At 48.5% G+C, this 19,250-nt stretch overlaps 1 protein-coding gene across 1 annotated transcript in view; it reads left to right on the top strand.

Annotated features, from left to right (window-relative positions):
* LOC149443010 (uncharacterized) overlaps positions 1-19,250 on the top strand; it is a 105,720-nt gene that overhangs the window by 37,032 nt on the left and 49,438 nt on the right. Inside the window, exons 2-3 of the mRNA XM_089655964.1 lie at positions 4,855-5,737; positions 7,096-7,112. Of these exons, the coding sequence (XP_089512090.1) occupies positions 4,855-5,737; positions 7,096-7,112 (900 nt within the window). The remainder of the gene's footprint in view (positions 1-4,854; positions 5,738-7,095; positions 7,113-19,250) is intronic.

Raw genomic sequence — 19,250 nt, 5'->3', positions numbered from 1 at the left:
GAGTTACAATAGTCAAGGCGAGATATAACAAGGGAGGGAATAAGTTGCTTAGTGGTTTCCGAGGTTAGGAACGAGCCTTGGGGTACCCCACTAATAACACTGAACCTTGGGGTACCCCACTAATAACACTGAACCTTGGGGTACCCCAGTAATAATATTGAACCTCAGGGTACCCCACTAACACTGAACCTTGGAGTCCCCCTTCTAACCTTGAAGTACCCTGTAACAATCGCGGCGTCAGACCCCAGCCCTTCTCATCAAACTTGTGACAGAAGGACTGGCCAATCTAAATCCGCGCTGTCACGTGCATAACAATGCCACGCCCAGCTGCTCCCTGCACAAAGATTTTCCAGCTAATGGACCACAATCTGTGTACCTGCAGCCTAAAGAGTGATTGTTACTGGGTCAGGTTAATTACACAATTAACCCTTCACACTGCCACCACCTCCTTTTGTACAGAGAAAAAGGAAACTCGGCAATATCAGTTATAACACTATGATGATTGGATAATCGTCTATATACCACGGTCACTGCAGACAGAGATATATAGAGGTTTATATATATATAAATACAGAGAGCAATAACACAGCAAAGAGATAACAGAAAGAAGTTTAGGGAGGTAGAGTACTTGCCAAAAGTCCTGGGTTACGCAGATTTAAGGTCCTGAGCCAAAAGGGTGCCTTATCTCCCAAAGTTAGTTCCGATGTTAAAAGGGAGGATTCTTCAACTTCAACCCGACCTACTCAACTTAATTTTGTGCTCCAAGCATAACATCCTTTCTAGGAACTCAGCAGGGTGTCTCCTTGAAGCAGAGAACCAATCGCCTCATTTGGGGAGGGTGTTGCAGGCGGAGACCCAAGCTAGAACCAAAATCCCTCCCAATTAATATCATGATCAATAATTTACCCTCGGTGCATGTAGCAGCCTAGCCACTAGTAGATTAATATGCAGAATGATCTGCTGAACGTTTAGATATGAAATATGACATACCTGCTTGGGACGGTTAAGGAGATATCGTTTTCTGCTCTCCTGTAGATTCCAACTAGGGGGTGCAAGGTATCAGACAACTTGTATTGAAGTGACCGATCTGAATATATTCCTGGTTTTCATGTAAGTCTTTCATATCTCCAGATATAAAATTATATGGAAAAGGGGATTTTTAAATGTGAGTCCGTTTTATAGCTAGCTGGAAAGTCTTTGAAGCTCAGTGAAGGACTGGTTTATGGTTTTACAATATCTCAGATTGAGAAGCTAACAGACATCCAGGCACCAGCTAGGTTGGGATTTATAACCCTGGAACTCTCCCACTGTGCCTGTGATCTCTGGCATCATACACACCACATTCCTGAGAGGGGGGGGGGAATTGGAGGGAAGCTGACTTGGGAATAGAAATGATACAAGATGGAGGATCCTAAGCAAGATGGATGACCGCGTCCATCTCTGTATGCTCATTTGCTACATACCCCACTAATAACACTAAACCTTGGGATACCCCACTAACAACACTGAACCTTGGGGTACCCCACTAATAACACTGAACCTTGGGGTACCCCACTAACACTGAACCTTGGGGTACACCACTAATAACACTGATCCTTGGGGTACCCCACTAATAACACTGATCCTTGGGGTACCCCACTAATAACACTGAACCTTGGGGTACCCCACTAATAACATTGAACCTTGGGGTACACCACTGACACCCCTAGACCATTCAGTGTATGAATCATTAACCACTACTCTCTGAATACCATCTTTTAGCCAGTTTTCTATCCATTTACATTCTGATTTTTCCAGCCCATAGACTTTACCTTACACATTAGCCGTGTGTGGGGAACTGTGTCCAAGTATACCACGTCCACCACCACCCCTCTGTCCAAGTGTACCACGTCCACCGCCACCCCTCTGTCCAAGTATACCACGTCCACCGCCACCCCTCTGTCCACGTATACCACGTCCACCGCCACCCCTCTGTCCAAGTATACCACGTCCACTGCCATCCTTCTGTCCAAGTATACCACGTCCCCCGCCACCCCTCTGTCCAAGTATACCATGTCCACCGCCACCCCTCTGTCCAAGTATACCACGTCCACCGCCACCCCTCTGTCCAAGTATACCATGTCCACCGCCATCCTTCTGTCCAAGTACACCACATCCACCGCTACCCCTCTGTCCAAGCATACCACGTCCACACCCACCCCTCTGTCCAAGTATACCACGTCCACCACCACCCCTCTGTCCAAGTACACCACATCCACCGCTACCCCTCTGTCCAAGCATACCATGTCCACACCCACCCCTCTGTCCAAGTATACCACGTCCACAGTGGTAAACATACAAAGCTTTATTGAACTATGGAAGGCATTCAATCAGGGCAGTTCAAGGCACTCCGCAACATGCGGCTTGTAGAGACACTCATGGTAAGAAGGCTAACGGGGACTCAGTGGGACCTTGGCTGTGGGGTCTGACCTCAGCACAGCCCTCAGCACAGCTCTCTAGGGACAACATCAGTCTCACAGGGATTCAGCAGGACTTTGGCTGTGGGGCTTGATTTGGGTAGTGATGGCTCAAGAACTCAGGGGGGCAGTCCAGGTAGCTATAATCCAGGCACGCAATGGGGCAGTTCAAGCAAGGGTAGTCTGAGCACACAATAGGGGCAGTTCATGACAAGGGCGGTCTGAGCACACAATAGGGGCAGTTCATGACAAGGGCGGTCTGAGCACACAATAGGGGCGGTTCATGACAAGGGTGGTCTGACCACACAATAGGGGCAGTTCATGACAAGGGTGGTCTGGGCACACAATAGGGGCAGTTCATGACAAGGGTGGTCTGAGCACACAATAGGGGCAGTTCATGACAAGGGCGGTCTGAGCACACAATAGGGGCAGATCATGACAAGGGTAGTCTGAGCACACAATAGGGGCAGTTCATGACAAGGGTAGTCTGAGCACACAATAGGGGCAGTTCATGACAAGGGCGGTCTGAGCACACAATAGGGGGCAGATCATGACAAGGGCAGTCTGAGCACACAATAGGGGCAGATCATGACAAGGGCGGTCTGAGCGCACAATAGGGGGAAGTTCATGGCTTCTAGGGACACTCACGATAGGTGGCTTGCAGGCACTCTGCAGCAGGTGGCTTCCAGGAAGGTAGGCGGCTTGCAGACACTCACGGTTCTGGCAGGGATGTCCTGGCTCACAGCAGGCGACAGCAGGGAGGGCAAAACTCCTCAGCACACAGCAGAGCGGGTAATCCGGGCCCCAGAGTATTAGGCAGAGTATCGTGGGGCCAACAGCAAAGCAGTTCTAGCCCAGAGAATTAGCAGAGTAACAGCGGGTACTCCCAGTCCTGGAGTATTTAGCAGAGGGGCAGCGGGTACTCCCAACCCTGGAGCATTCTGCAGAGTGGCAGTGGATAATAGTCCTTACCTTTGGGGGGGTCTCCTGCAGAGTGCTCAGCAGGAATGACTTCGGAGGTCCAGTCCCCACCCGAACCTCCAAATGGCTTGCGAGTCCAGCAGTGGCGGAGATAGAAGACATATAACTGGTTCCTGCACTGGCCTGGCAAAAGCCAGGATGCTTCCCAGTTGCCCCGGCAATGTCCAGCCCAGTGCCGCTTTGCCAGGGCAAAGTGGCATGCCCCCTTGACTCAGGCCTTTGACTCCTGGTGGGCGCAGAGCACAGAAAAGTCTCGGGCCCACACTGTACCTGCCAGGGGGCGCGCGTCGACTGGTTGGCGGCCCCACTCTGGAATCTCTCAGCGGTGTGTCACCCCTCCTCGGCTATGCGGCCCTAGAGGTGTGAGGGCCATCGCAGCGGTCACTTCCCCCCATCCTGCACGGTCTGCCTTCAAAGGCCACATCAAGATGTGAGGAGGTGACAAGGCGCAGAGGGGTGAGGTGACTCCCTCATCCTGTGCAGCCTATCTTCAAATCAATCACCCCTCTGTCCAAGTATACCACGTCCACAGACACCCCTGCACTATATACTCTGTTGTACATTATATATTCCTAACCCCTGCACTATATACTCTATGTTGTACATTACATCCTCCTGACCCCTGCACTATATACTCTATGTTGTACATTACATACTCCTGACCCCTGCACTATATACTCTATGTTGTACATTACATACTCCTGACCCCTGCACTATATACTCTATGTTGTACATTACATCCTCCTGACCCCTGCTCTATATACTCTGTTGTACATTACATACTCCTGACCCCTGCACTATATATTCTATGTTGTCCATTCCATATTCCTGACTTCTGCTCTCTCCCCTCCCCCCACTTCTATATATACACATAATATGGATTCTCTTTTGTTCCCCCATTTCCTACCAGCTGGACATTTTATATCGGATGATGTGATTGGAGCACAGACTTTTACATGGTGATAATAATGTGATAACATCCTCCAACTTTGGACCCTTAAACAGAAAGTGATAATGAGGGAGGAGCCAATACCCCAATGATGGTGGTCTTCAGGATCAGTCCAGTCTTCATCTTGGTTGTTCTCCCCCATCCTCACTCTCTGACCTCTGGTGGGGCTCAGCCCCCCTGTTCTTCATGACTAAATCATGGACTAAATAAGGAAGTGCAGTACTTCTTGTGTTGGGAAGATGGCGATGAGTGATAGAGGGGGTGGGGACCCTCATCCTATAATCCCCTCATCACTGTCCCTCCTAAAAAAGACAGTTCTGGTTGTTTCCTCACTCTCTGACTAAGGTCCATGAATAAAGAAATGACCTGGTAGGAGATCAGAGGAGCCATTTCCTAGTTCCCTTGAGGGTGGAATTGTAAGCTCCTCAGAGACCAAGCTGCCTGATGTGGGTGGAGTCCTGGTTTGGGGGAACCAATCAGCTCCTGTCTAGTAATCCTCTTTGTCTTTGTATTTTAGTCCATGGCCGGAAGATGAGGAAAACCTCCGAGGATTGTCTCACTTTGTCTCCAGACTGGAAAGTAGAAGATGAGGATATCACACAGTATATTCCAGGAGAAAACCCGGCTCCCTCCAATGTCCATCTGGCACCACCCAGTGTAGATGGACCATCGGATTCCTCGTATCCTCAGGAACCTCAGACTGTGCGGGACCGGGCCGGCCTTCCAACAGGGAAGAGGTTCTCCTGTACTATGTGCGGGAAATGTTTTTCAGATAGGTCCAGTCTTCATAAACATCAGCGATCTCACACGGGGGAGAAGCCATATTCCTCTTCTGAGTGTGGGAAATGTTTTTCATTGAAGTTCGATCTTTGCAAACATCAGAGATCTCACAAAGGGGAGAAGCCATATTCCTGTCCTGAGTGTGGGAAATGTTTTTCAATGAAGTCCAATCTTTACAAACATCAGAGATCTCATACAGGGGAGAAGCCATATTCCTGTCCTGAGTGTGGGAAATGTTTTTCTCAGAAGTCCAGTCTTTACACACATCAAAGATCTCACACAGGGGAGAAGCCATATTCCTGTCCTGAGTGTAGGAAATGTTTTTCAAAGAAGTCCAGTCTTTACAAACATCAGAGATCTCACACAGGGGAGAAGCCGTATTCCTGTTCTGAGTGTGGGAAATGTTTTTCAATGAAGTTTGATCTTTGCAAACATCAGAGATCTCACACAGGGGAGAAGCCATATTCCTGTTCTGAGTGTGGGAAATGTTTTTCAATTAAGTCCGATCTTTACAAACATCAGAGATCTCACACAGGGGAGAAGCCATATTCCTGTCCTGAGTGTGGGAAATGTTTTTCACAGAAGTCCAGTCTTTACACACATCAAAGATCTCACACAGGGGATAAGCCATATTCCTGTCCTGAGTGTGGGAAATGTTTTTCACAGAAGTCACATCTTTGCACACATCAGCGATTTCACACAGGAGAGAAGCCGTTTTCCTGTCCCGTGTGTGGGAAATGTTTTTCATGGAAGTCCCATCTTTCCAGACATCAGAGATCTCACATGGGGGAGAAGCCACTTTCCTGTCCTGAGTGAGGGAATTGTTCCTCACTGAAGTCCTGCCTTCCTGTACATCAGGGGTCCCACACAACCCTGGAGGTGTATTAGTGCCTTGAGTGCGGGAAATGTCTTCTAGATGAATGTTGCTGGACATCCCAGATCTCATGTGGGGAAGAAGCACACCCTGATATACACCTCAGATATACTCCGTGGCTGATATTCATCATGGAAGAAACAGTTGATAAGGAGATGAGAGGCCCCCAAAGACATGGATGAAGTGCAGTAAATGTTGGGGTGCAGAGTGGTCAGTAGATCCTGGAAATGAAGGACACAACTTCAGCCCTTCTTGGGTGTCGGAGTTGCGTTTCCTGATAATGATATAGCGGGTTACAGAGCTAGAAGCCGGGAGAGCCCAGATCTCGTTATCGGGGAACTTTACACAGACAACAAGAACTTCTGAAGTTGATGTCCTTCATTTCAAGGCTCTACAGAACAGTGGTGACCCCGCAGCATCTCTCTGTCTTCAGTCCATCCTTCTCCCATCCCCCAACAGGAGGGAAGGAGAACTCCACCCCAAACTAGGGGGGAACTTTCCTCTCATTATTTCCCTTGGCTTCTGTGTGGGTTTGGGTGGTTGGAGGAGTGCGGCACGAGAGGGAACACAGCTTGTTGTTCTATGTCTACATATGGGGTCTGGGTAGAGGGGATCCACCGGAAAATATTTCTACTCTTTGATTTTGTGCAAATCGTTTCTGTTTTCACTTTGAAGGGCGATATTATGTGTGGTTTGTAAAAGGGATTGGCCCAATAGATACCGCCCCACTTAGAGAATAGATGAACTAATATGACCAGCATTCATTCAGCCATGTCACATGTTGGGATCTTTTCTACTATACTTTGTTATAATAATGGAACACGTTGTGTATTGTATTGTACACCAATAATAATGACTCCGCCCCCACATTCCAGACAAGGGATCTCCCTGACCAATCGGATTCCTTCCTTTGTTATTTCCTGATTCTATGATTACAATCTTGTTAGAAGTAAAACTATAATAAAGAATTGATTGAGTGAAAAGAAATGTGTGTGTCGGGGCCATGATGGGGATCTTTGGGGGCCAAACATTTCTCACAGGAGACACTTTACAAGCCTTTGCAGGTCATCCAGTTTCTGGTTCACCATGAATAATGGCCCAGAGTGCAGGGGTCAGGAGACTACTTCATACAGCCCTGCAAACAACGTGCAGTGGTCAGGAGTATGTGATTTACCTCCCAGAGTACAGAGTGTAGTGGTCAGGAGTATGTGATTTCCATCCCAGAGTGCAGTGGTCAGGAGTATGTGATTTACATCCCAGAGCACAAAGTGTAGTGGTCAGGAGTATGTGATTTCCATCCCAGAGTACAGAGTGTAGTGGTCAGGAGTATGTGATTTCCATCCCAGAGTACAGAGTGTAGTGGTCAGGAGTATGTGATTTCCATCCCAGAGTACAGAGTGTAGTGGTCAGGAGTATGTGATTCACATCCCAGAGTGTAGTGGTCAGGAGTATGTGATTTACATCCCAGAGTACAGAGTGTAGTGGTCAGGAGTATGTGATTTACATCCCAGAGTACAGAGTGTAGTGGTCAGGAGTATGTGATTTCCTTCCCAGAGTACAGAGTGTAGTGGTCAGGAGTGTGTGATTTCCATCCCAGAGTACAGAGTGTAGTGGTCAGGAGTATGTGATTTCCATCCCAGAGTATAGAGTGTAGTGGTCAGGAGTATGTGATTTCCATCCCAGAGTACAGAGTGTAGTGGTCAGGAGTATGTGATTTCCATCCCAGAGTACAGAGTGTAGTGGTCAGGAGTAGAGATGAGCGGATCGAACATGGCGAAGTGGAATTCGTTTCGAAGATTGGGAAATATTCGATTCGCGACGAATCCGAAGATTAGCCAACTTCGGATGCACGAATCGAATTTTCCCAAAAATGGTGGCGACATGTGTGGCGACGGAGCGGGGATCTCTGGGAAGGCGCACAGACAAGGCGCGCTGACCCATAATGCATTCATTCATGACATGTGATCGCATTAGCCAATCAGCAGCCAGCCAGCCAGCACTGTGTAATGGTGGAGCTATAAATCGCGGCCATCTTAGAATTCTCCATTAGCCTCCGGTCATTCAAGAGAGACAGACCTGTCTGTATGAAGGGACAGAGTTAAGGCCACAGAGACTTTAGGGCCACAGAATCGTTACTCAGGGACACAGAATCGTTACTTAGGGACACAGAATCGTTACTCAGGGACACAGAATCGTTACTCAGGGACAGACAGAATTGTTACTCAGGGACACAGAATTGTTACTCAGGGACACAGAATCGTTACTCAGGGACACAGAATTGTTACTCAGGGACACAGAATCGTTACTCAGGGACACAGAATTGTTACTTAGGGACAGACACAGAATTGTTACTCAGGGACACAGAATTGTTACTCAAGGACACAGAATTGTTACTCAGGGACACAAAATTGTTACTCAGGGACACATAATTGTTACTCAGGGACAGACACAGAATTGTTACTCAGGGACACAGAATTGTTACTCAGGGAAACAGAATTGTTACTGAGGGACACAGAATCGTTACTCAGGGACACAGAATTGTTAGTCAGGGACACAGAATTGTTACTCAGGGACAGACACAGAATTGTTACTCAGGGACACAGAATTGTTACTCAGGGACACAGAATCGTTACTGAGGGACACAGAATCATTACTCAGGGACACAGAATTGTTACTCAGGGACACAGAATTGTTACTCAGGGACACAGAAATGTTACTCAGGGACACAGAATCGTTACTGAGGGACACAGAATCGTTACTCAGGGACACAGAATCGTTACTCAGGGACACAGAATTGTTACTCAGGGACACAGAATTGTTACTCAGGGAAACAGAATTGTTACTCAGGGACACAGAATTGTTACTCAGGGACACAGAATCGTTACTGAGGGACACAGAATCGTTACTCAGGGACACAGAATCGTTACTCAGGGACACAGAATTGTTACTCAGGGGACACAGAATCGTTACTCAGGGACACAGAATCGTTACTCAGGGACACAGAATTGTTACTCAGGGACACAGAATTGTTACTCAGGGACAGACACAGAATTGTTACTCAGGGACACAGAATTGTTACTCAGGGACACAGAATCGTTACTGAGGGACACAGAATCGTTACTCAGGGACACAGAATTGTTACTCAGGGACACAGAATCGTTACTCAGGGACACAGAATCGTTACTCAGGGACACAGAATCGTTACTGAGGGACACAGAATCGTTACTGAGGGACACAGAATCGTTACTCAGGGACACAGAATTGTTACTCAGGGACACAGAATCGTTACGTTATTTTTGGGGTGCTTATAGAATTAAAGAGTATGTCAGACAACACGCAGAGGAGTGGCAGAGGAGGCAATGTTTCAGGAGCGAGCAGACGTGGCAGCAGAGGAAGGGGTCGAGGCAGCACTAGTCGCAGCCAGAGGCCAGTGCTCCCGGTGTCATCCAACGGTCGTGTCTCCACCGACAACCCTGCAGTCATCGATTGGTTGGCTCGGTCGTCTTACTCTTCCCAGGTCACCTCTGACACCTACAGCCAACGGTCGGTGGGTACGTCAGACACAACCGTTAGTTGGCATGGCCCGGGAGCAAGCCCACTGAAATCACATGTCCTCTACCTGCCCCTGTCCTTTGGTGTTCCCTCACCAAGCGAAGTATCGCATGCTGTGGGCTCAGCCCCACTGTACAGTGAGGAAGAGCTAACAGAGGGCGGTCAGGAACGGGGGAGACATCCGCCTCTTCAGCAGCCAGGCGAAGAAGTACTGGCGAGGAGAGTGGCTCGGTAGCCGGTCTAGAGACAGGTCTGTCTCCTGACCCACACGCAGCCGAGGGGGCTAGTAGTGAGGCGGAGACCCTAATTGATGATGATGAGGCTGATCGCACTTGGCAGCCTCGTCGTCATCAGGCTATTGCTTCCGCATCATCAGGAGAAGAGGGTGCCAGCTTGGCAGCGAGCAAAACAGTCGGTGGGTTGCCCAGGAGGCAGCAGGGTCGCAGCAGTGTCAGTGGAGGCAAATGGCCACGGAGTAGAGCACCAGCTCCACTGCAGCCTACCACCACGGCCAGTAGTGGTGCCGGTGTGCACGGAGGAAGTAGCAGTCAGCCAGTGAGGAGTAGCGGGGGCAAAGTTTCCTACTCGGCGGTGTGGCAATTTTTCGTCAAGCCGCCCGAGGAAGTAAACGTAGCCGTATGTCGACTACGTGGCCAGAAAGTCAAGCGTGGCCAGGGGGCCCATGTTGGGACTACAGCGTTGCGTCAGCATATGCAGCGTCGCCATTCGGTGGCCTGGGAAAACCGTGATAAAGATACGGCGGTTCTGCCTGCCCCAGCCCCCGCTCCGTTACTTGCTCCGTCACCCGACGTCAATCGCCCTCCATCAGCCAGTCAAGGCTCCAACACCTCTGCTGAGGGGAGTTGTCGCTCGTTGGCATCTTCCGCTCGTTCAGATGCTCCTTCTCCTGCTACTCCTCTTCACGGATTCCGTCAGCAGTCTTTCTTGGAATCCGTTTCCAAGAGACAACAGTTTGCGAGCACGCACCCGACGGTGCAGAAGCTGAACGTCCTCCTGTCCAAGTTGCTGGTTCTGCAGTCCCTCCCTTTCCAAGTGGTGGACTCAGCACCTTTCCGAGAGATGATGGCTTGTGCCGAGCCGCGGTGGAGAGTGCCAAGCCGGCATTTCTTCGCCAAAAAGGCAGTGCCAGCCCTGCATTCACATGTAGAAGAGATGGTGGGCCAGTCTTTGAGCATGTCGGTCTCTGCCAAAGTGCACGGCAGCGCCGACGTGTGGAACTGTAACTACGGTCAGAGACAGTACATGTCATTTAGGGCCCACTGGGTGAACGTGGTGCCGGCACAGCCGCACCAGCAACTTGGACAGGTCACGACGCTTTTGCCTCCACGTTTGCACATCCTTGGTCCAGCAAAGATGTCCGCCTCTACCACCTCTTCTTCCGCCGTGTCCTCAGCCGCCACCCCCGTGCCAAGTCCCATTACCCGACCGGCATATCACATGTGCAGGGCGCAACGGTGTCACGCTGTGCTGCACCTGCACACTGCTGGTGGGTTCCATTTTGTCATAGGGTGCTGTATGGCCTCCCATTGCTGCTGCCAGCCCCGTAATCTGCCATGGGCCCCCGTACCAACTCCTCATGCTGCTGCCAGGCCCGTAATCTGTCATGGGCCCCTGTACCGCCTCCTCATGCTGCTGCCAGGTCCAGAGTGTGTCATGGGTCCCTGTACGGCCTCCCATTGCTGCTGTCTCCATCGCCACACTCTGCCATGTGCCACTTTCAGGTCTCCTCACACTGCTGGTGGGTTCCATTTTGTCAAAGGGTGCTGTATGGCCTCCCATTGCTGCTGCCAGGCCCGTAATCTGCCATGGGCCCCTGTACCGCCTCCTCATGCTGCTGCCAGGTCCAGAGTGTGTCATGGGTCCCTGTACGGCCTCCCATTGCTGCTGTCTCCATCGCCACACTCTGCCATGTGCCACTTTCAGGTCTCCGCACACTGCTGGTGGGTTCCATTTTGTCATAGGGTGCTGTATGGCCTCCCATTGCTGCTGCCAGGCCCGTAATCTGCCATGGGCCCCTGTACCGCCTCCTCATGCTGCTGCCAGGTCCAGAGTGTGTCATGGGTCCCTGTACGGCCTCCCATTGCTGCTGTCTCCATCGCCACACTCTGCCATGTGCCACTTTCAGGTCTCCTCACACTGCTGGTGGGTTCCATTTTGTCATAGGGTGCTGTATGGCCTCCCATTGCTGCTGCCAGGCCCGTAATCTGCCATGGGCCCCCGTACCGACTCCTCATGCTGCTGCCAGGCCCGTAATCTGTTATGGGCCCCTGTACCGCCTCCTCATGCTGCTGCCAGGTCCAGAGTGTGTCATGGGTCCCTGTACGGCCTCCCATTGCTGCTGTCTCCATCGCCACACTCTGCCATGTGCCACTTTCAGGTCTCCTCACACTGCTGGTGGGTTCCATTTTGTCATAGGGTGCTGTATGGCCTCCCATTGCTGCTGCCAGGCCCGTAATCTGCCATGGGCCCCCGTACCGACTCCTCATGCTGCTGCCAGGTCCAGAGTGTGTCATGGGTCCCTGTACGGCCTCCCATTGCTGCTGTCTCCATCGCCACACTCTGCCATGTGCCACTTTCAGGTCTCCGCACACTGCTGGTGGGTTCCATTTTGTCATAGGGTGCTGTATGGCCTCCCATTGCTGCTGCCAGGCCCGTAATCTGCCATGGGCCCCCGTACCGACTCCTCATGCTGCTGCCAGGCCCGTAATCTGTCATGGGCCACTGTACCACCTCCTCATGCTGCTGCCAGGTCCAGAGTGTGTCATGGGTCCCTGTACGGCCTCCCATTGCTGCTGTCTCCATCGCCACACTCTGGCATGTGCCACTTTCAGGTCTCCGCACACTGCTGGTTGGTTCCATTTTGTCATAGGGTGCTGTATGGCCTCCCATTGCTGCTGCCAGGCCCGTAATCTGCCATGGGCCCCTGTACCGACTCCTCATGCTGCTGCCAGGCCCGTAATCTGTCATGGGCCCCTGTACCGCCTCCTCATGCTGCTGCCAGGTCCAGAGTGTGTCATGTGTCCCTGTACGGCCTCCCATTGCTGCTGTCTCCATCGCCACACTCTGCCATGTGCCACTTTCAGGTCTCCGCACACTGCTGGTGGGTTCCATTTTGTCATAGGGTGCTGTATGGCCTCCCATTGCTGCTGCCAGGCCCGTAATCTGCCATGGGCCCCCGTACCGACTCCTCATGCTGCTGCCAGGCCTGTAATCTGTCATGGGCCCCTGTACCGCCTCCTCATGCTGCTGCCAGGTCCAGAGTGTGTCATGGGTCCCTGTACGGCCTCCCATTGCTGCTGTCTCCATCGCCACACTCTGCCATGAGCCACTTTCAGGTCTCCGCACACTGCTGGTGGGTTCCATTTTGTCATAGGGTGCTGTATGGCCTCCCATTGCTGCTGCCAGGCCCGTAATCCTCCATGGGCCCCCGTACCGACTCCTCATGCTGCTGCCAGGCCCGTAATCTGTCATGGGCCCCTTTACCGCCTCCTCATGCTGCTGCCAGGTCCAGAGTGTGTCATGGGTCCCTGTACGGCCTCCCATTGCTGCTGTCTCCATCGCCACACTCTGCCATGTGCCACTTTCAGGTCTCCGCACACTGCTGGTGGGTTCCATTTTGTCATAGGGTGCTGTATGGCCTCCCATTGCTGCTGCCAGGCCCGTAATCTGCCATGGGCCCCCGTACCGACTCCTCATGCTGCTGCCAGGCCCGTAATCTGTCATGGGCCCCTTTACCGCCTCCTCATGCTGCTGCCAGGTCCAGAGTGTGTCATGGGTCCCTGTACGGCCTCCCATTGCTGCTGTCTCCATCGCCACACTCTGCCATGTGCCACTTTCAGGTCTCCGCACACTGCTGGTGGGTTCCATTTTGTCATAGGTTGCTGTATGGCCTCCCATTGCTGCTGCCTCCACCGCCACACTGTGGCTCCACACTCTGGTTTTGGCCCCGTGACTGCCCAAATGAGTGAAGTGTGCGGTGATTCTAAGATCGACGGCACTCATCTGCATGTCATACTGACTGACAGTATTATTTCTCTTCCCCAGCAGACTCCAAGGGCATTTAAATTAAAGGTACAGTGTTCTGCACTAATATAAAGGCTCTCTGAAGCCTAGAAACACCCTTTTTATAAGTTAAATTCGCAGCGAATATATTCGACTCGAATCAAATTTATTCCGCAAATTTGGCGAATCAGCCGAATCGAATTTTTGAATACTTCGCTCATCTCTAGTCAGGAGTATGTGATTTCCATCACAGAGTGCAGTGGTCAGGAGTATGTGATTTCCATTCCAGAGTACAGAGTGTAGTGGTCAGGAGTATGTGATTTACATCCCAGAATACAGAGTGTAGTGGTCAGTTTGTGATTTACATCCCAGAGTGTAGTGGTCAGGAGTAGATGATATACAGTCCTCATACAGAGTGAAGTAGTCAGAAGTAGTATGTCATGTACAGCGCACAGTGCGTAAGATCATGTCTTATACAGCCCAGCATTTAGAAGTGGTCATTGGTCAGGAACATGTCATACATGGCTCAGCAAAAGGAGTGCAGTGGTTTGGAACATGTCACGTACAGCCCATCATACAGAGTGCAGTGGTCAGGAACATGTCATATACAGCCTTGTGTACAGAGCGCATTGGCCATGAATATATCATATACAGCCCTGTCTGTACCTGACATCACTTCCCATTTGTACCTAACATCACTTCCTTTCTGTACCTGACATCACTTCCTGTCTGTACCTGACATCACTTCCTGTCTGTACCTGACATCACTTCCTGTCTGGGTAGAAGGGAGGTCATCACCTGGTGAAGCTCAGAGGAACTGCAGCTCCAAGAAATGTCTCATAGTTTGAACCTTTGTTGTTTCCAAATGTTCTCCATTGATCCTTTCCATGACTGGTTGGTTCCACAACTCTTTAGAGTGGCAGTGAGGTGATGACTCCGGAACTCTCTCTGGGTTCCATCACCAGGCACTGCAATTATACCCGACTGCTGGGAGCCGTCATCTCCTTTCCTACAGTGAAAGTATAATTCTGACATCAGCAGAGAGGTAGTGGGAGGGTGGGATCAGATAAGTACCACCACTGTCCACCAATGCTGGGCGTACACTTTATTCTCACTGACACCAACAATGGAGCTTATTTTATCTCACTGACACCAACAATGGGGCTTATTTTATCCCAATGATGGATGTCAAGGAAATCATGCCTATGGTGACTGGGTAACTGGAGTGAGATCCTTGATTGGCGGAGAAGGAATGAGGGTGGAGCTTTCTCTGAATTCTCATCTGTTGACAATTGATGGACTGATCTGAATTCTGTGTGAAATATATCTGGTTGTTAATGATTGGCTGGAAATCAGGTGGTCACACCCCTAACCGATGACTCCTCATCTGTCGGCAGGTTTCCCCACTGACAGCTGAATGTCCACAAAAGAATTGTCAGCAATTACAAATTGTGGGAAACCCCTCAGAATGTCTCTGAGAAGAAATGATATTTTATCTTCTCTCCAACTCAGACTATATGGCCCTGATTCACTAAGATGTGAGTGTAATAGCAGAGACTGACCATTCAGGCAGACTCCGGTCAATCAATCAGTCGTCTGACCAGCGTCTAGCAAGCTCATTGACGAGCGTCTATTGACTACTTTGCTATCACTGGCACATTTTTAGGTGCAATACCGGATATGTTCGCTAGATGGCGCACAAGCGCGGGCTTTATTTACATTGGCGTTTTCATGATGGCAAAAGAATTCTTAGAATGTTATAAATACACCTGTACACCTGTATTAGAATTTTCTATTTTCTTCTATTTATTTTCTTGCTGTGTCTCCAAAATGATCAGGAAACTAATGCATTTACTAATGAATGTCATACATTCTGTACTCAAATGTTAAACATTTACACACTTATATCTCAAATAATTTATATACTTCTAATTTCCCAATATAATTATATATCTTCATTCTCTTTAATCACGTAACTATTCTATGGTAAAGACAAGTGCAGCGCTATAAATGCATGTGATCAATAATGAACGCATGTAAAAACCAAAAAGTGCAAAGAATTGCAACAATGATGTAATATTGTAAATGGTGCTAAAATAAGTTCATAGAATCATTCCTGAATAATGGAATGTCCTTCGTGTGAGAGTACCAACTCAGAGAGTGCCTATGAATGGCACGTGTGGTCTCTCCGTGACGGACAGTAGTGCATGAACTCGTGAAAGGTAAACCACCCTTGGGACTGGTCTACACTCACCAGAACAAAAGTATTAATGTGTATGGGTTATACACTCCACACATCTGGGGGTGCAGCGGTATGCTGGCAGTTATGGGTTAGTCATCCAGCTCCATCCATCCATCCATCCATCAGGGTGGGTGCCCAAATGGTCCTGGGGAGGAATTAGCTCAGCCACAGGAGCCAGAAAGGTGCTCAATAGTGTAGTACACTGTCACAGGGGTGGATGACCTTTCACGAGTTCATGCACTACTGTTCGTGGTTATATTGATCTTGTGTAATACCATTTTAGTAGTCTATATCATGCGACCAGCGCTCGCTCTATCATTTTCAAACAATGGAACTATTCTACATTATAGCTCAAACTGTGTCTCCCACAGTGGTTTAGTGGTTAGAGCTCAGAACTTACAGCACTTGGGTTATGGGTTCTAATCCCAGTCATGGCTACATCCTAAAAAATGGAGATCAATTTTCTGGGTTGTGTCAGTGCCAGGAATATTGATCAATCAATTATGATTTTGCCTAATGACTAGAAAGTGGATGAATGTTACTTGCGTACTGTTCTTCTGCCAATTAGGAAATGTGCAAGTTTCATGTCGTGTATATTTCATTGTAACATTTTTCTCTTTTAAATCTGTCTCCTTATACAACTTGACCCCCTCCCCCACCCCGCCATCACCTGTCCCATATGCAAATCTATGGATCACCGCCCCACTCTTTAACTATCTATTTACTGATCAAGTGAATGTGTCTCATTTTCTATCAGCTACAGTTCAGATCTCACATTATTATACAATTGCTGATTGTATCTCACCACTAGTCTGATTGAATTCACAATTGCTGGTCAGTCCTGTTCCCTGACCTCTAATAAACTTTAGGGCCAGTTCACACTACATGTGTTTCAGTTGCTTTTTCGGCATCACAAACGCACAGAAAGAAGGTTATATGGTTGTCAATGTCATAGTTCACATCAGCACTTGCATTTTCAGTGCATTGCAGGTGCTGTAAACAAAGTTGACCACGCTGCATTGTTTCTGCACAGAACTGTACTGGAACACATTGAAACGTCCTTGAATGTACTAAAACGCACATGTCCCTAACTACATTGAATACAAAGAAAATAGAAAAAAATAAGTGGAAGGGATATAAAAATGCAATGTAAACATGTCCAAAACGCATTCAAAATGTACTGGAACACACTAAACATGCATGCCAAAAGGGCATGAAAAAACCCCATCAGGAACACATCTAGACTGTTTCTATAGTGTGAACCAGCCCTTAGGACTTGTTCACACCATTGGTGGTGCAGAAACGCATGCAAGAACACACATTTTCCAGCACAGCAAAGAAATGCAATGCCCTATGTAGATGTGCGCAGGTACCATGATGAAAACGTTGTTGCACCTACACACGTCTATTAAAAACAGCCCCATTCACAGCCACAAATACGCATGGCACCACACTACTGTGCGGTTAGGTGCGACACACTTGGAAAATAACATAAAAATAAGCCAACATGGCTAAAACATATCTTGAAAATATGGGGACTCTGATATCCGGCGACAGTCCGTTCACCAACGAGAAGCAATTCTGCACCCTAAAACCAACATAGAGGAAAGGGATGGTCAAATTGCTGTGCTGCTTCCAAACCACCTCTGGCATGCCAGGGTCATTATGCAGGTCCTCGATGCCAGTTCTTGCCTGCGGCCACAAAATATCCACTGGCCACGAGTGAAGGTGAGTGGAGGACGTGAAGGTGGATTTCTACCAGCTTCAACCGCAAGCAGTACCACTCCTGAAAAATGAGAGCAAATAATCATTGACACGTCATCATGACAGTCAATTCTCAGTGCAGGCTATCTAGAGTGTCTTTCCTTTTTAACCATTTCAAGAGTTCAAGGAAACATTCTTGGAGCATCTACTGTGTTTGGAAAGGCCAAAGGTCCCCCCCTCCCCCAGGCACACTAATGCTTATGCAGGCCATAGACGGGGAGAAAAACGGCCGATTTTTCTTTTAAAAAATGAAAAATTGGTTGTTCAAGCGGCCGACGTTGCCAGCAATGGTAAAAAAAAAATCGGCCGATTTTCATCCCGTCTACAGCCGGCAAAAAGTGTCTCTGCAGAGAGCTCCGCTATTTCTTTGACAGTTCCTTGACATTTACAGCGGTTGCAACAATGTATCTATTTGTATCCATTTAGGATACAGATGTTTTTATTCGGAAACAAATAGATACAATGTTGCAACCGCTGTAAATGTCAAGGAACTGTCAAAGAAATAGCGGAGCTCTCTGCAGGGACACTTTTTGCCATACTGGAATTCCTCTCATTTTTCATCCTCTTCTTCTTCTTCATCATCATCCTCTTCTTCTTTTTCATCATCATCCTCTTCTTCTTCATCCTCTTCTTCTTCATCATCTTCATCCTCTTCTTCTTCATCATCTTGATCATCATCATCCTCTTCTTCTTCTTCTTCATCATCATCCTCTTATTCTTCTTCATCATCATCCTCCTCTTCATCATCATCTTCTTCTTCTTCTTCTTCTTCTTCATCATCATCCTCTTCTTCTTCATCATCATCCTCTTCATCATCATCATCCTCTTCATCATCATCATCATCCTCTTCTTCTTCTTCATCATCCTCTTCTTCTTCTTCTTCTTCATCATCATCCTCTTCTTCATCATCATCCTCTTCTTCTTCATCATCATCATCCTCTTCTTCTTCATCATCTTCTTCATCATCATCATCCTCTTCATCATCATCCTCTTCTTCATCTTCTTCTTCTTCATCATCATCATCATCATCATCATCATCCTCTTCTTCTTCTTCATCATCATCATCCTCTTCTTCTTCTTCTTCATCATCATCCTCTTCTTCTTCTTCATCCTCTTCTTCTTCTTCATCATCATCATCCTCTTCTTCTTCTTCATCATCATCCTCTTCTTCATCCTCTTCTTCTTTTTCTTCTTTTTGTCTTCCTCTTGCAGGTCACTGCTCATGTGCAGATTTTTTATCAGTAAAAAATCGGCCAATTTGCCCATCATTGCCGCGAAAATCGGCCGATCGGCAAATTCGGCCGTTTTTTTTTCCAACTTTACCGAAAAAAAAAAATCTGCCAAAATACCGAAAAACAGCCGAACAAATAGCCCACTAACGATCCGAAAATCGGCCGATTTTATTTTCGGACGAAAAATCGGCCAATTTTCGACCCATCTATGGCCTGCATAAGATATGGTGTGGCCCTAGGGTCAATGTGTGTTTAGAATACTTCCAAAATGCACATACAAAAACACTCCATCCAAATGCATGTTGCATTTCTATAGCATGTTAAACAGAAAACAAATGCACTTACATAATGTTAACATGCGCAAGTAAAAGTAGACAAAATCCACATCCTTTTATTC

This window comes from Staurois parvus, unplaced genomic scaffold, assembly GCF_062004578.1.
Source record: "Staurois parvus isolate SC_StPar_1 unplaced genomic scaffold, SC_StPar_1.0 ptg000879l, whole genome shotgun sequence".
NCBI classification, from domain to species: Eukaryota; Metazoa; Chordata; class Amphibia; order Anura; family Ranidae; genus Staurois; species Staurois parvus.
Note: the sequence above shows the minus strand (reverse complement) of the source record. Positions and strands in the feature narration are given on the sequence as shown.